General features: G+C 39.9%; 1 protein-coding gene across 3 annotated transcripts in view; it reads left to right on the forward strand.

Annotated features, from left to right (window-relative positions):
* The window catches only part of RNF216 (ring finger protein 216), a 146,570-nt gene that overhangs the window by 16,511 nt on the left and 102,281 nt on the right, over positions 1-27,778 (forward strand). For 2 of the 3 annotated variants that reach the window (XM_045993528.1, XM_045993529.1), the window contains exons 3-5: positions 5,518-5,651; positions 19,885-20,739; positions 21,499-21,575. In XM_045993528.1, the coding sequence (XP_045849484.1) occupies positions 5,518-5,651; positions 19,885-20,739; positions 21,499-21,575 (1,066 nt within the window). The remainder of the gene's footprint in view (positions 1-5,517; positions 5,652-19,884; positions 20,740-21,498; positions 21,576-27,778) is intronic. The other variant, XM_045993530.1, reaches the window with a different exon arrangement.

Genomic DNA, 27,778 nt, shown 5'->3' on the forward strand with positions numbered 1-27,778 from the left:
TAATGGGCTCATTAGACTGGAATTTTGTGTCAGATGGTGACACATACTGGCATGAATGAAGTTTTAAGAATCTTTCATCACAAGTGCATTATTAAGCTATTAATGAGCAAGCTGAAATAAGCTGTGAATGTGCAGTCATTGGATCTTAAGAGTGGGAGTATGGGAGCTGTGACAGTTCCGTTTTGGAAGGAATGGGGTCTTCAAAGGAGTGCTTCTCCGGGCCTGTATGATCTGAAAGTGCCGCTACAGCACTTTTGTCCTTTCATATGATGCTTAATTTTTTTTCCCAAAAGATTCTGGGTGCCTTACAGGGAATTTTAGAATATGTGTTCTTTCATTGTACAGTGTTTAAAATTTGGGGAAGTTCATTGATTCAAAAAGGGAAGGGAGCCTGCATTTCTGTAACATTCCTAAATGCATGTGAAATTCCCTGTCAAATCAGAATTTACATTTACACTTAGGTTGAAAGGAAGAAGTTCATGCTGCTGAGTAGGAAAAGTATTTTTTGTAAGTATAAATTCCATGGAAGGGGGCTCCTGGATAACTCAGACAGTGAAGTGTCTGTTCAGGCCATGATCTCGGGGTCCTGGGATCAAGTCCCAAGTCGGGCTCCCTGCTTAGTGAGGAGTCTACTTCTCCGTCTCCCTGTGTCACTCCCCTCCCCACTTGAGTGCATACACATTCTCAAATAAATATAATCTTTTTTTAAAAATTTCCATGGAAGAAATTGTACTGTATATTTTTTGAGGTTTTTTTTTTCCCACTGATAATATTTTGTGCTTATGAAGATGATTTTTTTCCCCAGCAGAGGGTAAATTATATACATTTGGCTTTCAGAGAATATTTAAAGTTGAGCAGATTTTTTTTTTTTAAGATTTTATTTATTTATTTGACAGAGAGAGATAACAAGCAGGCAGAGAGAGAGGAAAGGAAGCAGGTTCCCCGCTGAGCAGAAAGCCCAATGCGGGGCTCGATCCCAGGACCTGGGATCATGACCTGAGCAGAAGACAGAGGCCCAACCCACTGAGCCACCCAGGCACCCCTAAAGTTGAACAGATTTTATTAAGCAAATAGAGAAAAATAAAGTGCTTAAACTATGCAAATTATTAATGCAAAAGAAGTACTACTTTTTAAGGATTTTATGAAGAGTTTATTATCTAGCTTGGTAGTAAGAGAGCCATAATTTATTACGATTCAGAAAGTTTTAAATCTTAGCTATGATTTGTATATAGGATCGTTTCCAAATCTTTTAAACATGTATATCAAATTAATGTTGTAGTTGTCTTTTAACTGGGTTTTAAATATACTTGAACAGGGTTTCAGAACAACTAATTCCTTTGGGGAAATTATTCACTTTGGAGGTATATTTTTCTGTTAGACAAGTTTTGTGTATTTTGCACCCTGCATGAGGATTTTTTTCAGGATTGCAGAGTTTTGCTTTTATGAGCTATATTAATAATTTTTATAGGGCCAACTCCTGTAGATTTCTTTATTTTTAAATCTGCTTTATGAGGTATAATTTACTTAAATAAATGCACACCTTTTAAGGATATAGTTCAGTGAGCTTTGAAAAATGAAAATACCCATGTAATCACCCCCTTTATTCATGATGTGAGACATATTTGTCATCCCAGAAAGGTTCCTTTATGTCCTGTCTGCAGTCAGTCCTCACCCTACCCTCAGCCTAAGGAAACTACTACTGATCTGTTTTTTGTCACTATACAGTTTCATATAAATGGAACCATACAGTCTATATTCTTTATGCCTGAATTTTTTTGTCCAGTGTGATGTTTTGAGATTCTGCCATGTTGCATTAAATGCCATGTAGTATTCAATTGCAAGAATTCCATACCCAGTAAAAATAGGTTTAAAAATGAAGGTAATGGTCGGGTGCCTGGGTGGCTCAGTGGGTTAAGCCAGGGTCCTGGGATCAAGTCCTACATCGGACTCTCTGCTCAGCAGGGGTCCTGCTTCCCTCTCTCTCTCTCTCTCTCTGCCTACTTGTGATCTCTTTCTGTCAAATAAATAAATAAAATCTTTCCCCAAAAATGAAGGTATAATAAACAAAGGTTAAAAGTACAGGAATAAAAAAATATAGGTTATGCAAATAGCACAAAAAAGAGATGGTATGTCTATGTATCATCAGGTAAAGTGGACACTTTAGCCAGAAGTATTAATAAATAAAGAGTTTATAATGATAAAGGGGCCAGTGCATTGGAAAGTTAAAACAGTTCTAATCTCTGTACACTCAGTAACATGTTGTGAAAATACACAAAGCAAAAATTGACAGAACTAAAAGGAAAAATGGATAAATCCACAATTACAATGGAGATTTTAAATATGTTTCTTTCATTAACTGACAGAGCAAGCATACACAAACATTGATGTGAATATAAAACACAATCAGTTTGACATAATAGACATGAATGGAGTATTGCACCCAACGTATTTAACAAAATTGGCCATTTTGAGCCACAAAACAAGATCCGGGTTTCAGAGGATTGAAATCATATAGCTTATATTCTCTAACCATGTTGGAATTAAGTTGTAAATCAATTACAGAAATATAATTAGAAAATCCCTCTATGTGTGGAACATAGGAATACATTTCAGAATGACTTACGGTTCAAAAAAGAAATCACAGTGGAAATAAAAATATTTTGAATTGCGTGATAATGCAAATACAAATTGTTGAAGTTTATGAGATGCATCTAATATCGTGTTTGAAGAAAACTGAATAAATGAGGACTCCACAAACTTAAAAGTTAGATAGTCACTGTTTTTGCCTTGGAAGTCTTATGCTGTCTGGCAGTTACTCAGCTATACCATTGTAAGATGAAAGCAGCTATAGATGATATATAAATGAATGAGCATGGCTATGTTCCACTAAGGACATGAAGTACAGGTACTATCCCACCCCACACTGCTGGCAGGAGTGTATATTAGCACAGTTGAGAAAATTATTTGGCGTTGTCCACTGAAATTGAACATATGCTTTACCTATGGTTTAGCACTTCCCTCCTAGAATGTACCCAACTGAAATGAGTATACCAAGAGACATGCATAAGAGCGTTCAAGACAGCATTGGGGCATCTGGGTGGCTCAGTTAAGTGTGCAACTCTTGATTTTGGCGCAGATCATGATAATCAGGGCCGTGGGATCAAGCCCAAGTTGGGTTCCGTGCTGGGCGTGGGGCCTACTTAAGGTTCTTTCTCCCTCTCTCTCTTTAAAAAAAAAAAGAGTGTTCAAGACTCTGTTACCCAAAATAGCCAAGACTGGAACCAACCCAAATGTCCATTGACAGAAAAATAAATAACTTGCGATAGAGTCATATAGTGGATTACATACAGCAGAGAGCTACAGCACATGCCATAGCATGGATGCGTGGGCCTGGTATTTGCAAGAAAGCCAGAAATGAATGTATACTCAAAAAACAAGCAGAACTAGTCTGTGGAGTTAGGAGACTATTAATGTGCTCGAAATGTATTTACTGACCTTGGTGATGGTCACTCAGGTATGGGCCTTTTGATTAATTCATGGAGTTTGACATTTGGTTCATAGATTTTGTTACACTTTAATTTTTTAAAGGCTGATGTATTTATACATGGTGCGTTGGGGAATAATCTTGTCAGCCATTGGGCTTCCACTCTGAGACGATAGGTTTCAAGCCAGCTTTTTCATTGGGTCCTCCAAGGGTGTCAGTAAGTGTTCTGGTCTTGGGCCAGTTCTTGCAGAGAGGAATGTACATTTCCTGCCTAAGGAATCTGAGACTGCCAGCATTCTGGGAGCGAAGCAATAGAAGGCGGCCGGAGGCTTGTTCATTGTGCTCTGGCGCTGGCACTCTTGACCCTGGTGTCTGGTGCCTCTGCCTTAGTGTCTCTTCATAGTGGACCTCCACAGGGTGGGTTTTTTTGGGAATGGCCGACTGAGCTTGGGATTCTCTCCAAAACCAGTGGTAAAATAAGACAAAATTGTCCAAAGCTCCATTCTGCTTGCTAGATGGGGTGTTGCCCAAATCAAGAATTGCTTAATAAGGCCAATTAGATTCTTCCAAAGAAAATTAAACAAAATTGTAAAAAACAACAACAACAACAAAAATTATTCAGTATCTGAACATGACCAAAGGAATATAATGATTGGGAACATTCAGGAAAATGTGGAATTCTGTCATGAATTGGGCTACCTCTGGTTGGCTGTCCACCCTGCAGGCTGTGGGTGTGAGCCTTCTCCCCTCAAGCCATCATTGTTAACTTTTTTTAGTGTTGAGGAAGTGGATGCTTGACGAAGTTAGGTAATAGCATCATGCGGCTTTCTTATAGTGGAGCGGAGACTTGAACCCAGGTGGTCTGACCTTAGATTCAACAGACTGCTGTCCCTGGCTCACCACAGCTCTGTTACAGGGATAAAGTGAGATAATTGGCTTTAGATGGCTTTTCAAATTGTTGGATACCGTAAAAATAAATGAGGCATTTGCTTTGAGAAAGATATTAGAGCTTTAATGGAGAAATTTCAACATTTGTAATTGATGGTGCCTCTTTTCTCATTGTGTTTTTTTCCCCGTCTCTAACCTAGGACTCTCAAATGCATTTTCTCTCTTTTACCTGTTTTAACCTTTAATGTTCCCATGAGCCAGGCAGAAAAAAATTAAGTTTCTGTTACCCAGTAATTCATAGACATGCTCGCTCTTTTTTTTTTAAGACCATTTTCTTTCTTTTTTTTTAACGATTTTTGTTGATTTATTGATTTATTTATTTGACAGAGAGGGGGAACACAAGCAGGGGGAGTAGGAGAGAGAGCAGCAGGCCTCCCCCCAAACAGGGAGGATCCCAGGATCCAGCCTTGCATCAGGCTCCATGCCTAGCAGGGAATCTGCTTCTCTCCTCCCTCTCCCTCTGTCCTTCACCTGCTCCAGCGCTCACTTATGTTCACATGCTCTCTGTTTCTCAAATCTTAAAAAATAATAATAAAATTTAAAAATAAAAAGAAATTAGGAATTTTCTGTTTTTTATAGTCGTAGATGATAAATGGGTTTTTGAAATATTGAACTGTGTATAAATTGTATCTAAAGTTTATGTCTAAGGTGAATAAATTGGTATTTTAAATATTAAATGAAAATTTTCCTAGTTTTGAGTGAAAGTTTTTTTCAGATTAGTCAGTTGAATAATAAAACAGTGTTTTATTCCCTGGGAAGAACAGAGATGAGGTGGGAGACCATGATTTCACTTTTTAAAAATTGGCAGTCAAGATTTCACCAACAGATTTCTCAGACCTAGTATAAGAAAAGGTTGATAACATTGTCAGATTTTCTCTTTTGATTCCTAAAATGTATTATTGGCAGGGCTCACCACAGAAACCTAGCTGTTAATATTTGGGCGTGTGTGCTGCTTGAGGAGATAAGCTAAAACACCAGTAGCCATGAATTTGCCTTTAGGCTTGACCCTTTTCATGCCAAAATTGAATTAAAAGACCGAAGATCACACTCATCTCCTGGTAACCATGTTCTCTGCCTCCTTTTAGACTGGATCAATCTCAGAGATGGACCCATCACCATATCTGACTCCTCTGATGAGGAAGGGGTTCCTATGCTGGTCACCCCGGCTCCTCAGCAACACGACGATGAGGACCTGGATGATGATGTCATCCTAACAGAAGTGAGTTTTCTTAAACTTACCATGATGAGGCATTATTGCAAGTTAGTGATCTGATTCTTCAGCCCTGTGCTAGTGGTTGTTGGGACCTTGTAGGACAGCTGAGAGCGCCATTTCTGTTGCACTGTGGCTGTGTGTGTGCTGTGGTCGTGCATCTCTGAGAATAGCCCCTTTCTACCCTGACTGATGCCCCATAACTTTAGAAGCCAAATGTTTGGTTAGTTTCTCAATTTCTGCATTATTGCTCTGTTTGTGCACCGGTCTGCACTTATGCAATTACTAAATCCTTCTTGTAGCGTTCATCTCCCCTTTTTACTCTACATTTTTCAGAATCATCCTGGATATCTTTGTGCTTACATTTTTATGTAAATTTTGAGCTCAGCTTTTCTAATTCCAGTAGGTAGATTGATAATGAAATTCAAAACAAACCTTATTGTTAAACTTTAGAATTTTTTATAATATTGACCCTTTCTAAGTTCTGTTCCATTTGGCCTAGCCTTCCTTTATATCCCTCAGCAAGAGCATTTTGAATTTTTTTTTAGTTTAAATGTTAAACATTTTTTTGTTAAGTTCCTTCCTGGTTATTTTATCTTTTCTGTCACTTTTGTAAATGGTATCTTTTCTTCCACTGTACTTTTTAACCATTTTTTTTTTTAAATTTAGAAGTGTGGTGGGTTTTATATTCTATATTAATTTTACCTTATATTTATTGTCTATAGTTGTTTTTCAGTTGACCCTATGAACCTCTCAAGGGATAGCAGCTGATCTACCTGCAAATAATGATACTTGCAGTTTCTTCCTTTCCAGTTTTTATTTCTGTCTATATCTTGTCTAATTATATTAAATAATGCCTTCTCAAAAATTTTAATAATAGGAATAGGAGAGAAATATCTACTGACATAAATGGGAATACTTAATGTTTCCTTGCTAAGTGAGATAGTAGATTTTTGCTTGAGTTACCCTTTTTTCTTTTTTTTTTTAAGATTTTTATTAGAGAGAGAGCATGAGCGGGGAAGGAGCAGAGGGAGAGGGAGAAGCAGACTCCTCCCTGAGCAAGGAGCCTGATGCAAGGCTGGATCCTGGGATTCAGTGATCATGACCTGAGCCAAAGGCAGACTCTTAACTAACTGAGCCACCCAGGCGTGCTGATACCATTTTTTAAAGTATGTTAAGGAAATAGCCATTTACTTTAAGTTTTTATTAGTGAATATAGAATCCTGTCAAATTCCATTTCAGCATCTGTGGAGATTGTCATAGAATTTTTCTTTGATCTGTTAATAAAAATTTTTCTGCTATCTCTGGATCAACTCTGCTTGGTAATGGTATTGTAATGTAATGGAATATGCCCTTGGATTCCATTTGCTAAGATTTTATTTAGGGTTTTCTCCATAGTTCTTATGAGGGAGAGTGGCCTGTAGGTGTATATGTGTGCACCTGTGCTGTCTTTGACAGGGTTTTTACAAACATGATTGATTCTGATTTCATGAAAAGAATTTAGAAGTTTTCTTTCTTCTTCTTCCTTGTGTTGACATTACTATTTTAAATAACATTGGAGTTACATGTTAAGAGATTTGGTAGAATTTACCCTATAGGCATTTGGGCTGTTGCTTTTCTTGGGGGCCAGTTCTTTGAAACTGTCTCAGCTTCCTCTATGGTAATTAACATGTTTAGATTTTCTCTCACTTTTGTTTTTTGGTTTTTTGTTTTTTTTTTTTAGTTTGTTTATTTATTTGATAGAGAAGTAGGCAGAGAGAGAGAGAGAGAGAGGAAGGGAAGCAGACTCCCTGCTGAGCAGAAAGCCCGATGCGGGGCTCGATCCCAGGACCCTGGGATCATGACCTGAGCTGAAGGCAGAGGCTTTAGCCCACTGAGCCACCCAGGTGCCTCTGTTTTTTTGTTGTTTTTTTTATAAGGACTTTTTTTTTTTTTTTTAAGATTTTATTTATTCATTTGACAGAGAGAGATCACAAGTAGGCAGAGAGGCAGGCAGAGAGAGTGAGAGGGAAGCAAGCTCCCTGCCGAGCAGAGAACCCGATGCGGGACTCGATCCCAGGACCCTGAGATCATGACCTGAGCCAAAGGCAGCGGCCTAAACCACTGAGCCACCCAGGCACCCTGTTTTGTTTTTTTTTTTAAAGTAAGCTTTACACCCAGCATGGAGCCCAATGCAGGGCTCGAACTCAACAACCACGAGATTAGGACCTGAGCCACAATCAAGAGTCAGACACTTAACCAGACCCCCAGGCGTCCCCTCTGTCACTTCTTTTTATTTTTTAAAAGATTGATTTATTTTAGAGAGTGGGGGAGGGGCAGAGGGAGAGAGAATCTCGAGCAGACTCTGCACTGAGCATGGAGCCCAACACAGGACTCGATCTCAGGACCCTGAGATTACAACTTGAGCCAAAACCAAGAGTTGGGTGCTTAACTGACCAAGCCACCCCAGGCACCCTTTCTGTCACTTTTTTTTTTTTTCCATTTTATTTATTTTTTCAGCGTAACAGTATTCATTGTTTTTGCACAACACCCAGTGCTCCATGCAAAACGTGCCCTCCCCATTACCCACCACCTGTTCCCCCAACCTCCCACCCCTGACCCTTCAAAACCCTCAGGTTGTTTTTCAGAGTCCATAGTCTCTTGTGCTTCACCTCCCCTTCCAAATTTTTTTTTTTTTTTTAATAAACATATAATGTATTTTTATCCCCAGGGGTACAGGTCTGTGAATCACCAGGTTTACACACTTCACAGCACTCACGATAGCACATACCCTCCCCAATGTCCATAGCCCCCTCCCCCTCTCCCAACCCCACCTCCCCCCAGCAACCCCCAGTTTGTTTTGTGAGATTAAGAGTCATTTATGGTTTGTCTCCCTCCCAATCCCATCTTGTTTCATTTATTCTTCTCCTATCCCCCTAACCCCCCATGTTGCTTCTCCATGTCCTCATATCAGGGAGATTATATGATAGTTGTCTTTCTCCGATTGACTTATTTCACTAAGCATGATACGCTCTAGTTCCATCCACATCGTCGCAAATGGCAAGATTTCATTTCTTTTGATGGCTGCATAGTATTCCATTGTGTATATATACCACATCTTCTTTATCCATTCATCTGTTGATGGACATCTAGGTTCTTTCCATAGTCTGGCTATTGTAGACATTGCTGCTATAAACATTCGGGTACACGTGCCCCTTCGGATCACTATGTTTGTATCTTTAGGGTAAATACCCAGTAGTGCAATTGCTGGGTCATAGGGTAGTTCTATCTTCAACATTTTGAGGAACCTCCATGCTGTTTTCCGGATTGGTTGCACCAGCTTGCATTCCCACCAACAGTGGAGGAGGGTTCCCCTTTCTCCACATCCTCGCCAGCATCTGTCATTTCCTGACTTGTTAATTTTAGCCATTCTGACTGGTGTGAGGTGATATCTCACTGTGGTTTTGATTTGTATTTCCCTGATGCCAAGTGACGTGGAGCACTTTTTCATGTGTCTGTTGGCCATCTGGATGTCTTCTTTGCAGAAATGTCTGTTCATGTCCTCTGCCCATTTCTTGATTGGATTGTTTGTTCTTTGGGTGTTGAGTTTGCTAAGTTCCTTACAGATTTTGGATACTAGCCCTTTGTCTGATATGTCGTTTGCAAATATCTTCTCCCATTCTTTCAGTTGTCTTTTGGTTTTGTTAACTGTTTCCTTTGCTGTGCAAAAGCTTTTGATCTTGATGAAATCCCAATAGTTCATTTTTGCCCTTGCTTCCCTTGCCTTTGCCGTTGTTCCTAGGAAGATGTTGCTACAGCTGAGGTCGAAGAGGTTGCTGCCTGCATTCTCCTCAAGGATTTTGATGGATTCCTTTCTCACATTGAGGTCCTTCATCCATTTGGAGTCTATTTTCATGTGTGGTGTAAGGAAGTGGTCCAATTTCATTTTTCTGCATGTGGCTGTCCAACTTTCTCAGCACCATTTATTGAAGAGGCTGTCTTTTTTCCATTGGATATTCTTTCCTGCTTTGTTGAAGATTAGTTGACCATAGAGTTGAGGGTCGATTTCTGGGCTCTCTATTCTGTTCCACTGATCTATGTGTCTGTTTTTGTGCCAGTACCATGCTGTCTTGATGATGACAGCTTTGTAATAGAGCTTGAAGTCCGGAATTGTGATGCCACCAACTTTGGCTTTCTTTTTCAATATTCCTTTGGCTATTCGAGGTCTTTTCTGGTTCCATATAAACTTTAGGATTATTTGTTCCATTTCTTTGAAAAAAATGGATGGTATTTTGATAGGGATTGCATTAAATGTGTAGATTGCTTTAGGTAGCATAGACATTTTCACAATATTTATTCTTCCAATCCAGGAGCATGGAACATTTTTCCTTTTCTTTGTGTCTTCCTCAATTTCTTTTATGACTACTTTATAATTTTCTGTGTATAGATTCTTAGCCTCTTTGGTTAGGTTTATTCCTAGGTATCTTATAGTTTTGGGTACAATTGTAAATGGGATTGACTCCTTAATTTCTCTTTCTTCTGTCTTGTTGTTGGTGTACAGAAATGCAACTGATTTCTGTGCATTGATTTTATATCCTGACACTACTGAATTCCTGTACAAGTTCTAGCAGTTTTGGGGTGGAGTCTTTTGGGTTTTCCACATATAGTATCATATCATCTGCGAAGAGTGATAGTTTTACTTCTTCTTTACCAATTTGGATGCCTTTAATTTCTTTTTGTTGTCTGATTGCTGAGGCTAGGACTTCTAGTACTATGTTGAATAGCAGTGGTGATAATGGACGTCCCTGCTGTGTTCCTGACCTTAGCGGAAAAGCTTTCAGTTTTTCTCCATTGAGAATGATATTTGCGGTGGGTTTTTCATAGATGGCTTTGATAATATTGAGGTATGTGCCCTCTATCCCTACACTTTGAAGAGTTTTGATCAGGAAGGGATGCTGTACTTTGTCAAATGCTTTTTCAGCATATCATATGGTTCTTGTTCTTTCTTTTATTAATGTGTTGTATCACATTGATTGATTTGAGGATGTTGAACCAACCCTGCAGCCCTGGAATAAATCCCATTTGATCGTGGTGAATAATCCTTTTAATGTACTGTTGAATCCTATTGGCTAGTATTTTGGCGAGAATTTTTGCATCTGTGTTCATCAAGGATATTGGTCTGTAGTTCTCTTTTTTGGTGGGATCCTTGTCTGGTTTTGGGATCAAGGTGATGGTGGCCTCATAAAATGAGTTTGGAAGTTTTCCTTCCATTTCTATTTTTTGGAACAGTTTCAGGAGAATAGGAATGAGTTCTTCTTTAAATGTTTGGTAGAATTCCCCTGGGAAGCCGTCTGGCCCTGGGCTTTTGTTTGTTTGGAGATTTTTGATGACTGTTTCAATCTCCTTACTGGTAATGGGCCTGTTCAGGTTTTCTATTTCTTCCTGGTTCAGTTGTGGTAGTTTATATGTCTCTAGGAATGCATCCATTTCTTCCAGATTGTCCAATTTGTTGGTGTAGAGTTGCTCATAGTATGTTCTTATAATTGTCTGTATTTCTTTGGTGTTAGTTGTGATCTCTCCTCTTTCATTCATGATTTGATTTATTTGGGTCCTTTCTCTTTTCTTTTGGATGAGTCTGGCCAGGGGTTTATCAATCTTATTGATTCTTTCAAAGAACCAGCTCCTAGTTTCATTGATTTTTTCTATTGTTTTTTTGGTTTCTATTTCATTGATTTCTGCTCTGATCTTTATGATTTCTCTTCTCCTGCTGGGTTTAGGGTTTCTTTCCTGTTCTTTCTCCAGCTCCTTTACGTGTAGGCTTAGGTTGTGTACTTGAGACCTTTCTTTCTTGAGAAAGGCTTGTACCGCTATATATTTTCCTCTCAGGACTGCCTTTGCTGTGTCCCACAGATTTTGAACTGTTGTGTTTTCATTATCATTTGTTTCCATGAATTTTTTCAATTCTTCTTTAATTTCCTGGTTGACCATTCATTCTTTAGAAGGATGCTGTTTAGTCTCCGTGTATTTGGGTTCTTTCCAGCTTTCCTCTTGTGATTGAGTTCTAGCTTCAGAGCATTGTGGTCTGAAAATATGCAGGGAAGGATCCTAATCTTTTGATACCGGTTGAGACCTGATTTGTGACCCAGGATATGATCTATTCTGGAGAAGGTTCCATGTGCACTAGAGAAGAATGTGTATTCTGGGGGCGCCTGGGTGGCTCAGTGGGTTAAGCTGCTGCCTTCGGCTCAGGTCATGATCTCAGGGTCCTGGGATCGAGTCCCACATCGGGCTCTCTGCTCAGCAGCAAGCCTGCTTCCCTCTCTCTCTCTCTGCCTGCCTCTCTGTCTACTTGTGATCTCTCTCTCTCTGTCAAATAAATAAATAAATAAATAATCTTTAAAAAAAATAATAAAATAAAATAAAAGAATGTGTATTCTGTTGCTTTGGGATGAAATGGTCTGAATATATCTCTGATGTCCATCTGGTCCAGTGTGTCATTTAAGGCCTTTATTTCCTTGTTGATCTTTTGCTTGGATGATCTGTCCATTTCAGTGAGGGGAGTGTTAAAGTCCCCTACTATTATTGTATTATTATTGATGTGTTTCTTTGGATTTTGTTATTAATTGGTTGATATAGTTGGCTGCTCCCACGTTAGGGGCATAGATATTTAAAATTGTTAGATCTTCTTGTTGGACAGACCCTTTGAGTAGGATATAGTGTCCTTCCTCATCTCTTATGATAGTATTTGGCTTCAAATCTAATTGATCTGATATAAGGATTGCCACCCCAGCTTTCTTCTGATGCCCATTAGCATGGTAAATTGTTTTCCACCCCCTCACTTTAAATCTGGAGGTGTCTTCGTGTCTAAAATGAGTTTCTTGTAGGCAACATACTGATGGGTTTTGTTTTTTTATCCATTCTGATACCCTGTGTCTTTTGATTGGGGCATTTAGCCCATTAACATTGAGAGATATGAATTTAGTGCCATTATTAGTCTGTAAGGTGACTGTTACTGTATATTGTCTCTGTACCTTTCTGATCTACTACTTTTAGGCTCTCTCTTTGCTTAGAGGACCCCTTTCAATAATTCCTGTAGAGCTGGTTTGGTGTTTGCAAATTCTTTCAGTTTTTGTTTGTCCTGGAAGCTTTTTATCTCTCCTTCTATTTTCAGTGATAGCCTAGCTGGATAGAGTATTCTTGGCTGCATGTTTTTCTCGTTGAGTGCTCTGAATATATCATGCCAGCTCTTCCTGGCCTGCCAGGTCTCTATGGATAAGTCTGCTGCCAATCTAATATTTTTACCATTGTATGTTACAGACTTCTTTTCTCGGGCTGCTTTCAGGATTTTCTCTTTGTCACTAAGACTTGTCAATTTTACTATTAGGTGACGGGGTGTGGACCTATTCTTGTTGACTTTGAGGGGGGTTCTCTGCATCTCCTGGATTTTGATGCTTGTTCCCTTTGCCATATTAGGGAAATTCTCTCCAATAATTCTCTCCAGTAGACCTTCTGCTCCCCTCTCTGTTTCTTCTTCTTCTGGAATCCCAATTATTCTAATGTTGTTTCGTCTTATGGTGTCACTTATCTCTCGAATTCTCCCCTCATGGTCCAGTAGCTGTTTGTCCCTCTTTTGTTAGGCTTCTTTATTCTCTGTCATTTGGTCTTCTATATCACTAATTCTTTCTTCTGCCTCATTTATCCTAGCAGTGAGAGCCTCCATTTTTGATTGCACCGCATTAATAGCTTTTTTGATTTCAACTTGGTTAGATTTTAGTTCTTTAATTTCTCCAGAAAGGGCTTTAATGTCTCCAGAGAGGGTTTCTCTAATATCTTCCATGCCTTTTTCAAGCCCGGCTAGAATGTTCAGAATCGTCATTCTGAACTCTTGATCTGACATATTACCAATGTCTGTGTTGATTAGGTCCCTAGCCTTTGGTACTGTCTCTTGTTCTTTTGTTTGTGGTGATTTTTTCCGCCTTGTCATTTTGTCCAGATAAGAGGATATGAAGGAGCAAATAAAATACTAAAAGGGTGGCAAAGACCCCAGAAAAATGCACTGTAACCAAATCAGAAGAGACCCCTAATTGTGGGGGGGAGAAAGGGGATAAAAACAGGTTCTGAAAAAAAAAAAGAAAAAAATTTAAAAAATAAAACAAATAAAGAAAAAATATAAAAAAGAAAGAAAAAATATATATATTTAGATAAACTAGTCAAAAAACATTAAAAAAGAAAAGGGTAAAAGTTTTAAAAAATTTAGCAGAAGAAGAAAAAAGAAAAAAGAAAAAAAATTGAAAAAAGAAAAAAAAATTGAAGTAGCCGCAAGACTAAAGAATCATGGGGAGAAAGCCATGAGTTCCGTGCTTTGCTTTCTCCTCCTCTGGAATTGCGCTGGTGTCTTAGGAATTGAACCTACTTTCCTTGATAGATGAACTTCGTCCTGGCTGGATATTTTGTTGATCTTCTGGGGGAGGGGCCTGTTGTAGTGACTCTCAAGTGTCTTTGCCCCAGGCGGGATTGCACCGCCCTTACCGGCGGCCGGACTAAGTAATCGGCTCCGGTTTGCTTTTGGGAGCTTCTGTTCCCTGAACGCTTTCCGTAGAGTTCCGGAGGACGAGAATGAAAATGGCGGCCTCGTAGTCTCCGGCCCAGAGGAGCCGAGAGCCTGGGGCCCCACTCCTCAGTGCGCCCCCAGAGGACAGCACCCAATCACTCCCGTATCCCCAGCCTCCAGCCGCGCTCCGAGCTCACCCAGCCCGCGACCAGTTCAAGGTAACCCCGAGCTGAGAGTTTAGTCCTCGGCTCTGTCTCTGCAGCCGGCTTCTCCGTTCTAACACCTGCGAGCTCTGCAACACTCCGACACCCCCGATCCTTCTGTGACCCTGCGGGACCTGGGGCCACGCTGACCCCGCGTGGGCTTCACCCTGGTTTAGCCTCTGGAGCAATGTCCCTCAGTGGAACAGACTTTTAAAAGTCCTGATTTTGTGCTCCGTTCCTCCGCCGCTTGCCGGGAGCCGGCCCCTCCCCCAGCGGTCTATCTTCCCGTCGTTTTAGATTCACTTCTCCACCAGTCCTACCTTTCCGAAAGTGGTTGATTTTCTGTTTCTAGAGTTGCTGTTCTTCTCTTCTCTTCGCTCTCCCATTGGATTTGTAGGTGTTTGCAATGTTTAGATAAGCTATGGAGCTGATCTCCTGCTACCTGATGTAGTCTCAGCCTGCTACTTCTCCGCCATCTTGACTCCTCCCTTTCTGTCACTTTAATACCAGTTTTGTTCCGTGACACTTTCCTACAAAATAAATTCTTTAAGTTTTGTTTTTTAGTGTTGACACTTTACTACAAAATAAATTCCTTAAGTTTTGTTTTTTTTTTTTAGTGTATTTAATAAAATTAAACCTGTTGTTCTCTCTCTGTCCTCTGAGTCTGTGGTTCCTCCATTTTCCTTTTTTATTTTGTGTATTTGTGTTGTATCCCCTTTCCCTGATTTGATGAACTAATTTTACCTTCCTTCCTCCCCTCTTCTCCCTCCTTCACCAAAGAAACCGCTTTGAGATTCATGTTCTAGTGCTACCATTTGTTTTCTTATTATCAGTTTCTGTTTTTGTCTTGAATGCTTTCCTTCTGCTTTAGCATGTTTAACATGCTTCTTTGGCATTTATTTTATGGTCCTTTTACTGATGTCGTGAGTTATTCATTCTTCATTCGTTTATATTAATTGCTGTTTTACTATTGCCATGTAACGTATCACCTCAAAACTTAATAGCTTAAAACAATTGCAGTCATTTGTTTCTGGGGATCAGGAATTTGAGAAGGGCTCAAAGATGGCTTAGGACATCTTGTGTGGCTGTTGTCAGTGCTGGAGCTGGGGCAGCAGTGTCTTGGAGCAGCTCAGGCTGGCTGGCATTGCTCTCGTCGGGCCTTCTATATAGGATCTCTTTCCCTTTTTAAAACAACTTTTTTGAGGTATGATTCACATAACATACAGTTCATCCATCTGAAGTATATAGTTTCGGGCACTTGGGTGGCTCAGTTGGTTAAATGTCCAACTCTTGATCTCAGCATAGATCTTGATATCAAGGTTGTGAGTTCAAGCCCTGCATTGGGCTGCATACTGGACGTGGAGCCTACTTTTAAAAAAAAAAAAGTATATAGTTCAGTAGTTTTTCATGTATTTACAGAGTTTTGCATCCATCACCACAACTTCAGGACGTTCTCATTATCCCAAAAGAAAACCCGCTATGCAGTGATTGCTAATACCCACCCTGCACCCCCACCCTGACCAACACAACTGTCCTCTGCACCCCTCCCTAGGCAACCACTAATTTACTTTCTGTCTGTATACATGCACCCCTCTTACGGACATTTCATATGAATAGGATCATATAGTATGTGACTTTATGTGTGACCAGCTTCTTTCACTCAACACAATATCTTCAAGATTCATCTGTAATGTAGCATAAATTAGCACTTCCTCTTTATTGCCAAATAATATTCCATTGTATGGATGCGCCACATGTTTATCCATTCATCAATTGATGGAGGTTTGGGATGCTTCCACTTTTTTGCTGTTATGACTAATGATACGCTATGAACGTTCATGTAGCAGTTTTTGTGTGGATATGTATTTTTTTTCTCTTGGGTATTGTCTTAGTCCATTCTGGCTACTATAACAAAATACCATTGACTAGTTATAAACAACAGAAATTTATTACTCACAGTTCTAGAGGCTGGGAAGTCCAAGATCAAGTCTCTAGCATAGTTGTGTTCTGATGAAGGCCCTCTTTCTGGTTCAGAGCTAGAACCTCTCACATGGCTCGGGATCTCTCTGGAGCCTCTTCGACAAAGGCGCTAATCCCATTCATGAGGGTCGGGAAGGCTGACCCGAACATTCAGACCAGAGCAGTTACACCGCTAGGGATGGAATTGCTGATCGTATGGTAACTCTTTCACTCTACCAGACTGTTTTCCATAGAAGCTGCGCTGTGGTACATTTCCACCAGCAGTGTATGAGGTTTCCAGTTTCTCCATATTCTCTCAAACAATTGTTCCGTCTTTTTAATTGCAGCCATCCTTGTAGATGTGAAGTGGAATCTCATCGTTTTGATTTGCGTTTCCCTATGGCTAATGATATTTAGCCTCTTCTGATGGGCTTGTTGACCATTTGAATACCTTCTTTGGAGAAATGTCTATGCAGATTGTGTGCCCATTTATAAACAGGGTTGTCTTTGTAGTATTGAATCTTCGTATATTCTGTAGTATACCCTTATCAGACACCTCATTTGTGGATATTTTCTTTAATTCTCTGAATTTTCTTTTCACTATTTGATGGTGTCCTTTGAAGCATAAAAGTTTTCAGCTTTGATCAAATTCAGCTTATTCTTTTGTCCGTTTTTGGTGTCAGCTCTAATACATACGATCTGTTTTAAGGGCCTGTGCAGGCTTCTTCATGTCACAGAGTGCCTCAGCACTAATACAACTCAGTACTTTAGATGCTTTCCTGGACAGAGACTTTAGAACACTTTGACTATATTTATTTACCTACCCAATTAAGTACTGCTCTTTAAATATATTTTAATTCTGTATACATCCTTTTAAATCCTACACCATCTTTTTTGTTTATATGATCGGCATCCACTTCACTTTCTCCAAATATTGACCTTGTTTGTTGCTCTTCATCCCTTTCTGCATCTTGCCCATTATTTTTCTTCTTCCTAAAGAACTCTCCTTAGCATTTCCTTTACAGTAACTCTGATCTTTTCACTGATTCTGTGTGGTAGTTTAACACCGGGAACATATTATCCCATTGTTTTCTGGCTTTCATTTTTGTGTTGAAAAGTCAGTCTTATTTTTCCTTTTGAAGGCAATATGTGCTTTTAAGAACTTATCTTGTATGTGATTTCTGAAGTCTTCCTGTACTATACTTAGTTTCTGTTGTGTGGGGTTTTTAAATTCATCCTGCTTAGATCTTCAAAACAAATCAAGTCACTCTCTTTCCTGAATACTTGTATTTTATCTTCAAATATTGCTTCTTATCTCTCTCTTTCAGAACTCCGCTTACATAGTTGGTGAAACCTTTTCACTATAATCTTTATTTCTACCAATTTCTTACCTAATTTTTAGTCATTTTGTATCTGCCTTATTTAGGCTTCTTCCTCCCCCCCCCCCACCTTTTTTTTAAGGCTGCTTCCCTTTTTTTCTTTTCTTTTTCTAAAGATTTTATTTGAGAGAGAGACTGCACACACATTGAGGGGAGGGACAGAGGAAGAAGGAGAAGCAGAGTCCCCACTGAGCAGGGAGCCAGACCTGGGACTCTGTCTCTCGAGATCATAACTTGAGGCAAAGGCAGACACTTTACTGACTGAGCTACACAGGCGCCCCAAGCTTTTTTCTGACCTCTCATTCAGTGTACTATTTTCTCTTCAACTCTGTTCATTTAAAATGCTGTACACCCATCCATTTGTCCCTAGTCTCAGCTCTGGAATTTCTCCATCCTGGAATTTCCACTGGCTTTTCTTTTTTTCTTTTCTTTCTTATTTCTGATTCTCTTCTGAAGCTCTCAATCTAGTCTTTTACTTCCTTAAACATGCTGCACGTGTTCTGTTAAAATCCTGTCTGCTACCTTCCCGCTCTGAAGCCTCTGTCAGTTTGTTTCTGTTTTTTACTTCTTACGGTTTGGTTTTCTATCATGTTTCATTGACTTCTCATATGCCTACTTACTTCCACTGAGTGGAAGTCATATATGAAAATTTGAGGCTCCAGATGAGGTTCTTCAGAGAGTACCCACATTTGTTTTCCTTTCTTTCTTTTTTTTTCTTTTTTTAAGATTTTATTTATTTGAGAGAGAGCGTGAGCAGGGGAGGAGCAAAAAGAGATGCAGACTTCCCACTGAACAGGGAGCATGATGTGGGGCTCAGTCCCAGGATCCTGGGATCATGATCTGAGCTGAAGGCAGACGCTTAACTGACTGAGCCACCCAGGCACCCCTCACATTTGTTTTTCAAATAAGGTTGGGGAACAAGCAATTTCAGATGGAGGAATTTAAACTCTCCAAACCCGGATTCATTTCCAAAGAGGTCCAGCACATCTCCAGTTCACCCCTGAGCTTGAGATTTACCAGAACCCTTCCCCATGGTGAGTTCTAAATTCTGCCTTTGGTGCCCATAGCTCCTCAGTAAGGATATCCGAAGTGTTGTTTATCTTCTCCTCTTCAACTGGGTCTGGAATTAGCAAATGCAGCTATAAGAGAAAAGTACCCCAGTGTGGGGCTCATTTTACTGGACTACTTCATCCTGATCCCTGTCCCACTATATCTCTGAGGCCTTCAAGTAGATGTTTGATATTGCTTTTATATTTTGACCCAAATTTTCTGCTTTTACTCAGTAGAAGCGTTCTACTGAATGATTTAGTATGTTGTTACTAGAAAAAGAAGTCCAGGGGCTCCTGGGTGGCTCAGCGGGTTAAGCCTCTTCCTTCAACTCAGGTCATGATCTCAGGGTTCTGGGATCGAGCCCCACATCGGGCTCCCTGCTCAGCGGGAATCCTGCTTCTCCCTCTCCCACTCCCCCTTCTTGTGTTCCCTCTATCGCTGTATCTCTCTCTGTCAAATAAATAAATCTTAAAAAAAAAAAAGTTATACTGATAGATCCTAAGGATATGTATTTTTAATCAGTAATGCCAAATTGCTCTCCTCAATTCAGCAGTGAATGATAGCCTGAGAGTTTCTCCACATCCTTATCAGTGTTTTGACTTATCTAACTAAAAGCTCTGCCAGTCTTATGAGGGGGTGGGGGAGATCCTTTTTGAATTTGCATTTTGCTAATTACTGATGAGGTTTAAATTGTTTTCATGTTTTTTGAACATTCTTGTTCTTTCATTATTTCCTCTGCAATGCAGTTGCGTTTTAGTGGTGTCAGGTGAAATTATAGCTCTAACTATATAAACTATATATGTAAATTTTTATAAATTTTTAATAATTTTAAGTAAATTTTTAAATTTCATATATATATGAATTTTATTATATATAAACTATGTATAACTATATAAGCAAACCAGAACTCAGGTTCCAGTCTATGAATGGCTGCGTTGATTCTTAGAGTTGTGATCAAATTTCAGTGTTAAGAGAAATGTTAAGAAGAATAGGTTTTGTGGGGTAGGGTTTCTGGGTTTTGTTTCTTTCCTGTCCTGTCTCCAGAACTCAACATAATTACACAAGGAGACATAGATCTAGGAAAGAAATTGAATTATTATTAAAATTTCATTTTTTCTTAGACAAATAAACCTCAGACATCACGACCCAATCTCATCAAACCAGCTGCCCAGTGGCAAGATCTCAAAAGATTGGGAGAAGAAAGGCCTAAAAAGTCTAGTGCAGCCTTTGAATCAGATAAGAACGGCTATTTTTCAGTGTGTAACAGCTCATTGTTTGATTCTGGGGCACAGGATGATTCTGAGGAAGACTACGGTGAATTTCTGGATCTTGGGCCTCCTGAAATTTCTGAATTCATTAAGCCAAGGGGCCAAACAGAAAGAGAACCCAAACCTGGACCAAGTCATAACCAAACAGCAAATGACATCATCAACCCGAGGTCAGAGCAGAAAATCGTTATCTTGGAAGAAGGTAGCCTTCTTTCACCAGACAGCGATCCTCTGGACACTCAGAACCAATCATCTGAAGATTCAGAGACAGAGCTTTTATCAAACCTTGAAGAATCGACTGCTGTCCTGGATGATCAAGCCATCGAAGAAGACTGCTGGCTAGACCATCCTTACTTCCAGTCCCTAAACCAACAGCCCCGTGAGATAACAAACCAGGTTGTTCCTCAGGAGCGGCAGCCTGAAGCAGAACTGGGTCCATTGTATCAGCATGAACCCCCGGGGCTCACTTTCCCAAGACCAGCTTTTCCAAGACCAGAACCCCAACAGGATGGGATTCCAGGCCCCTCTTCTCCTCAGCCTGCCCATCCTCTAGGAGAGCTCGAAGACCAACAATTAGCAATAGACGATGAAGAGCCAGGGCCAGCCTTTCCACTCCAAGGATCTCAGGAGCCCGATCTGGAAAACCTTTGGGGGCAGGAAGCTACTGAGGTAGATCAAGAACTCGTTGCACTTTTAGTGAAAGAAACAGTAAGTTTTATTTTATTTAAGTGAATAATTACAGACACTAAATGTACTGGGTTTTCTTTTACTGCAAAATCACACTAGGGTGGTGGGGGCACTTCATTTTCATAAGGGATCTAGAGCTGGATACATAGAACAGAAGAAAGACTCTGAAGAATAAGATTACCTAGAGCTGCACTGTCCAGGGTGGTGGTTTCATGTACCTGTTTAAGTGCCTTAAAACTAGATAAAATTTAAAATTTTGTTTCCAGTGGTACAAGTCACATTTAAAGTGCCTGGTAGTCACATGGGTCCAGAGAGCTACCATACCGGAAAGCACAGAATAGAACATTTCCATCACTGTTTGCAGTTCTGTTGGATATCCCTGATGCAGAGTGTGATGCAGGCCTATGAGTTCTGGCTCAGCTGCTCATTGCCTTTGAACAGACTTTCAGCCCTTTTCCCCTGGGTGTTTTTGTCTGGCACACAAGCTCATGTGCATCTTAAGAGGTAGCGCTTTCTCCTTTTCGGACTCCTTTGGCCTGGGCAGAGGTGTTCAGTGTTAATTGAAAGAGTGAAGAACAGATACGCAAAGTGGCAGAGGACCAGGTAATCTCTGGAGTCCTTTCTGGAGCCCACATTCCATGTAGACACATTAAGTCTGGGCACAGACTTGCCTTACAGCCTCTTTCTCGTCTTGAGTTATTTTACCTTTTGCCATCTGGTTTTTATTGCAATTTGAAAGCATTCTAGTGGTTGAAAAATAATGTTTTTATTCCTTTTCAGGAAGCAAGATTTCCAGATGTCGCAAATGGATATATTGAGGAGATAATTCATTTGAAGAATTACTATGATTTGAATGTGTAAGTACACCACATGCCTTTTGTTTTTCTTACTGTAGTGAAATACACATAATATAAAAAATCTACGGTTTTTACCATTTTCAAGTATACAGATCAATGGTATTAAGTATCTCCACATTTTTGCACAACCATCCCCACCATCTCCAGAACATTTTCATCTTCCCAAATTAAAACTGTCCCCATAAACAGTAACTCCTTATCCCCCAGCCCCTGGGACCTACACTTCTACTTTCTGTCTCCTGAATTTGACTACGCCAGAAACATAATAGTAGAATAACACAGTATTTGTCCTTTTGTGACTGGCTTATTTCATTTAGCATTTTGTTTCCTCTAATGATCCAGTTAGAAGAGTTCTAATTTTAGTCATATACAGACTTTCTGGGTTTTACTTAGTGCTGCATGGTTATGGAATTAAGGTGTTTTGTTAATTCTGAGCATGTTCTGGTCAGGTTGTTAAAAGACATTTTCTTCTCTTTATTTGTAACAGAAAGTGTTCTGCAACCACTCTGCCTGTTTGGAGAAGTGCATGGAAATGTTTTCTTTAGTGTTTATCATAAAAATGATAACTATAGGGGCACCTGGGTGGCCCAGTGGGTTAAAGCCTCTGCCTTCAGCTCAGGTCATGATCCCACGGTCCTGGGATCGAGCCCCACATCGGGCTCTCTGCTCAGCAGGGAGCCTGCTTCCCTTTCTTTCTCTGCCTGCCTCTCTGCCTACTTGTGATCTCTGTCTGTCAAATTAAAAAAAAAAAATGATAACTATAATTTTCTAAAAAATTGAAGTGTCCCACAAAAACCAAATAAATCCTTCCCCTTTTATACTCCCCCCCCCCCCACCCGGCTGCAGATGTGAAATAGTTGTGAATTTGTGAAGAACAGTAGAATACTGAAACTAAGAAAAGTTGCAGTTAATATGGATCACATCCATTAGACAGAAGAGGTAGTATACCTAAAGCTCTATCCTCAGAAGATTATGCCCAGTACTATAGTACTCAGCCAGGAGTGCAAGTGAGAGCTGTTCCCTGCCACGGCCAAGTGGGAGGAGCCCCATTTCCCAGGTCAGCAGCCAGAGGAGATGCTCTTTTCTAATTCATACAAAGACTCTTGGTGCCAGGGGCACCAACAACTGAGCCACCCCAGTATTTTTTAACATAGGTTGAAAGACTTTATGATGAACACCATATATCCACCACCCAGATTATTGTCTGGTGTTCTTCTGTAAGATTTTGTCCTTTTACTTTTTGGTCTTTTTCTAAGTTACTATGGACTTTAAGTTTTTATATAAGTGATATTTCACAATCAGTTACAACCTTTTTTATTTTTGGTACTGAATTATCCTAAGTTTGACCAGTAGGAGCCTCTTAAGATTTATCTATGTCATTTTGACATGACTCTGTTAGTCTGAGCATGTCCTTGTTTTCTGAAGTACAGAGTTGCTTGGGCTTACCTTGAACGTTTCTGCCCTAAACTGGGAATAGGATTATTTCTCCATGAAACCCAGGTTTTTGCCACTAGCATGTCATCACTTGTCAGCTCTTACAGGGGACATACCAAGAGAATATGGGATTTTTTAATCATATGTTCATAATTTCACATTCAAGTTTAACATTAAGGGTTTTTTCCCTCAGTCTTTCTTTTTCTTTTTCTTTTTTTTTAAGATTTTTATTTATATATTTGACAGACAAAGATCACAAGTAGGCAGAGAGGCGGAGGGGGGTGGGCGGGGCTCAGTCCCAGGACCCTGAGATCATGACCTGAGCCGAAGGCAAGGCTTTAACCCACTGAGCCACCCAGGCACCCCTCCCTCAGTCTTTCTAAATTTTATGTTTTATGTTTATGTGTTCCTCCACTAAAAATATAGTTTCTAGTAACATTAATACAACTTTTTATCCTACAATATACATAAAATTGTAGTAGCAGTGTTAGTACCGATGACTACTACTGAGTGAAGTAAAAAATGTTTTATGGTTATTTTATGCTTAATGCGTATCTCACTAAGGCAGTACAGTTAGAACATAGGCTATCCTAGGTGGTAGAATGATGACGTTCCTCAGTTCTAGAAATTCAGTAGCCAGTATCTCCTCAAATAATCCTGTTCTCATCCTTCTACTGTCCCGCTTCTCTCCCGTCCTCTGTGGCTCTTGACCCCATCTCTTGCCTCTGTGATATACTCTGGATGATTTCTTCAAGGCAGTCCTCTAGCTCACTAATTTTCTTTTTAGTGGGGTGTGTTCTGCCATTAAACTCATCCACAGTGTTTTGAGTTCCATTTCCTATATTCTTCTCATTCTGGCATCCTTATTTGATAATTCTCCAGATCATTTTTCTAGTGTCATTATTTTGCCTGTATTTTTAATCCATTTAGTTCTTTAAACACAATAAACATAGCTTCTTTGTGTTCTGAGTATGATCATTCTGACACTTGAGGTCCTTGTGACCCTTATACTGTTGTTTCTGCTGACTCTTTGTATCCTCTTTTCCTTGTGCATTTTGTAAATTTTGACCGTCAGCTCATTCTTGGGGTTTTGATAGAAATGGTTCCTTCAGGGAGAATTCGCTTGTCTTTCAGCACGTGCCTAGGGGCAGTGTTGGTCCAACATTACTTTATCCTTTAGATTTTTGTCTGTAAGGCTTTGAGTCATCAAGATAGTAAGAATTTAGTCCTGGATGAGGACTGGGTATAATATTCACAAATTATCAGAGCGCATTTTGTTTCCTCTCCATTCACTTATCATCAGTATTAAGGCATGTTTCTCCTTATGGCCTGTGAGCTTTGTCTCTGTGCCCTGTGAAGTAAGGACTTAAGAAGAACATGATTATCATTACCTTTATTTTCTTTTTGAATATGTAAGTGACTTGGTGAGTACACTCAGGAAAATCTTGCTTCTGTTTAGCTTTACTTCTCTGGGATTTCACTTTCACTTAGGTTTGGACTCCTAAGAACTTCTAATTTTAATTTGATGTACTTTTTTTTTTTTCACCAGTGTTCTAATGAACATAATTTTCTATATGGCATTTTCCCTTTTCTTTCTGTATACTCACTACATGCTGAAACCCTAAAAGTTAAAATTTCAGGGTTGGACATTATAAACAAATTCATGGTCACTGAAACATATTTCCACATAGATTTCCAGTGGAGTCATACCACTTTATGTTGCTGTTGGAGCTGTACGTGAATTGCTTTAGTAACGTCTCAGTGATGATGCATAATGGTAGTGTTAACTAGGCATAAGGGAGCTTACTGTTTATTTCTTTGATAATGGGGGCTACATGGGATTTTTCATATATTTGTTTACTAATTGTACTTCTCTCCTATGTGAATTGTTCGCACCTTTTCTCACTGAATTCTTTTGTTGTTGTTCATGTTTTCCTGATTAGGAAATGCAATACTTGTTTTGTTCAGTTTGGAAAACATAAGTGATTAAATATAAACCCAACACATGTAGCTAATACTGTAGAATATACTGAAGAATGTAGAATATGGATTTGAATAGGCAATGCCAAGTTTAAGTATTTTTTAATAATTTATAGTAAATATTAAAGTAACTCTAGAAATTTAGTATACTTTAATGTTTCCCTCTCATTCTACAAATGTGAATGTATTGTTTTTCAAGTTTTGCAGGATTAATTTCTGTGAAATATCAGTGACATTGACAGATTCTGTGACAGTTTATTCTCTTACCTCCTGAGTCTCATAGATATCCTCTTTCTTAGGGACTTACTGATTCTATGCCTTTCACATTACTCAGATGCAAATATTCATTCTTTTTTTTTTTTTTTTTTTTTTTTAGATTTTATTTATTTGACACAGAGAGAGAAATCACAAGTAGGCAAAGAGGCAGACGGGTGGGGGGGGGGGGGGCGGAAGCCATGCCGAGCAGAGAGCCCAATGCCAGACTCCATCCCAGGACCCTGAGATCATGACTTGAGCTGAAGACAGGCTTAACCCCCTGAGCCACCCAGGCACCCCTCAAATATTCATTCTTAAACATATAAAAATGCTTGTGAAATCCAAAGAAAGGGGACTGGGCGGTAATTGTATTAAATCTTTTCAAACCTGTAGTCTTCTGAGTTTCCTGACATGACTTTTATCCCTGGGCTCTTGGGACCTAAGGTGTTAATTCCCACAACAGCTAAGCTAAATATTGTTAATATAGACCCAAAAGGAGGCACACAGCAGAGTTGAGCAAGCTGGCATTGTGGGTGGCTGATACTCTCGGTTACTATCAGCCACCCACAGTGCCAGCTTGCTCAACTCTGCTGTGTGCCTCCTTTAAATCACCTACAATCTTTACATCACCTATAGACATAACCATCTGGTCATTTTAGCACGAGGGATTTATTCACCAGAGAACCAACCTCCTGTGATAGTAATCTCTTTGAGCTGATTACTAAGACTTTTCACTCACATGTGATGAATCTTAAATTAGATCGAGGCAGCAGCAACTATCTAAGGAATAAAAGCTTGGAATACTAGCCCGGCTCATTTAGTAGCAGTGCTTTTTTGAGACCCTTCAGCTTGTCTGGTCAGATCGGTGTGAAATAATATACATGGGTGGGGAGATTTGAGTTCTGACAAGCCTCCAACTGCCTTTGCCCCAGGCTGTAAATATTGATGTCTTGGGTTATAGTTCAGAAACTTCGTATTTAATTACCTGTGCCACTGAATATCATTTAACCTTCAGGAAAGTTCTGTTGGTAAGGGTAAAGATATTAAAATACAAATGACTTTGACAGTTCAAAATGAGAGCTTCCAGGGCACCTGGGTGGCTCAGTGCGTTAAGCCTCTGCCTTTGGCTCAGGTCATGATCTCAGGGTCATGGGATCGAGCCCCGCATCGGGCTCTCTGCTCAGCCGGGAGCCTGCTTCCCTCTCTGTCTCTGCCTGCCTCTCTCCCTACTTGTGATCTCTCTCTGTCAAATAAATAAAATCTTTAAAAAAAAAAAAAAGAGCCTCCAGGGGCCTCTGTCTCAGTCAGTAAAGGACCTCCGACTCCTGATCTTGGGATCATGAGTTTGAGCCCCACGTGAGGTGTACAGATCACTTAAAAATATATTGCATCATAAACAGGTTTGACCTGAGATTGAAACATAAGTAAGTAACCGAATGCAAACCTCTGATTTCTGCCATGTGGAATTCCTTCTCTTGCAGTGTTTCTGGGTGTGCTCTTCTTAATACTGAAAATATGAAATGGTCAGAGAAGAACCCCTAATACATGGTTGGCTTTTGTTTTGTTTTGTTTTCTAGAAATTATACCTACTATTCTTCTGTGTCATATGCTGTGATTCTGTATCATGTACTTTAAAAAATACTTCAAAGTAGAAAATTGTAAAGGATGAGATTTTTAAAAATAGGAGTTGTAATACTTACTTTCTGCTAGTAGTCTAGCAGATCATCTGCCATGCACCCCACATAGATGCCGCTGGCTGCACCATGATAGCTGTGCTGTTAAAGAAGGTTCTGCACTGAGTGACCTTTTTGTCTTCCCCCAAGTTCCTGATATCTGGTCTTTCATTGGGTTGTGGTAGCCACACTTACCAGAACATTGTAAACAGGCATGTTTGAAATGAAGGAGGTGCTCCACATCTGGGTTGTAGTTTGTCCAGATGTGCATGTGAACAGAGTTGTTTCGACCTTGGAGCCTTTCCCCATGGACACTAGATTCTTGGTGGTGGCTAATTCTCAGGTCAGCCTACAGAGGTCTGTATAACCTGCAGAAGTGGCTGCTGAAGAAGCCGCCCCCCGCCCCAGACTCTTCCCACTTTCTCCTGTGGGGGAGAAGAGCTGGAGGAGAGTGCTTTTTCTCTCCTCTTCCTGCTGGGCCTGTCCTCCTGTTAAAGGCTCCACTGTTGGCACTGGACAGGAGAGACCTGGGAAGAAGGGATTCAAGAATCCTGGGGTGGAGTCATCCTAAGAACCTACAGGAGCAAGGAAAGGGAGAGAGGTGGAATGGGGAATCCCCATGACCCTTTGCGCTGAGAAGCTTTCCTGCTACTGAAGCAGTGAGAACTACACACACCCCCAGCCTGTCCTCATCTCTGTGGAATCATCCTAAGAGCTCAGTATGTTGCTGTATTTGGTTGTCATAGGGTGAGGAACTTTGCTGGTTAATATTTGCTCAATCTGGACAGTGATACATCAGCACGTGTTACCTTACTCTATATCCTTACCTTTAAGTGTGTTTCATAATAGTGATAAAAGGAC

The sequence above is a fragment of the Meles meles genome, chromosome 21 (assembly GCF_922984935.1).
Source record: "Meles meles chromosome 21, mMelMel3.1 paternal haplotype, whole genome shotgun sequence".
Classification (NCBI taxonomy): Eukaryota; Metazoa; Chordata; class Mammalia; order Carnivora; family Mustelidae; genus Meles; species Meles meles.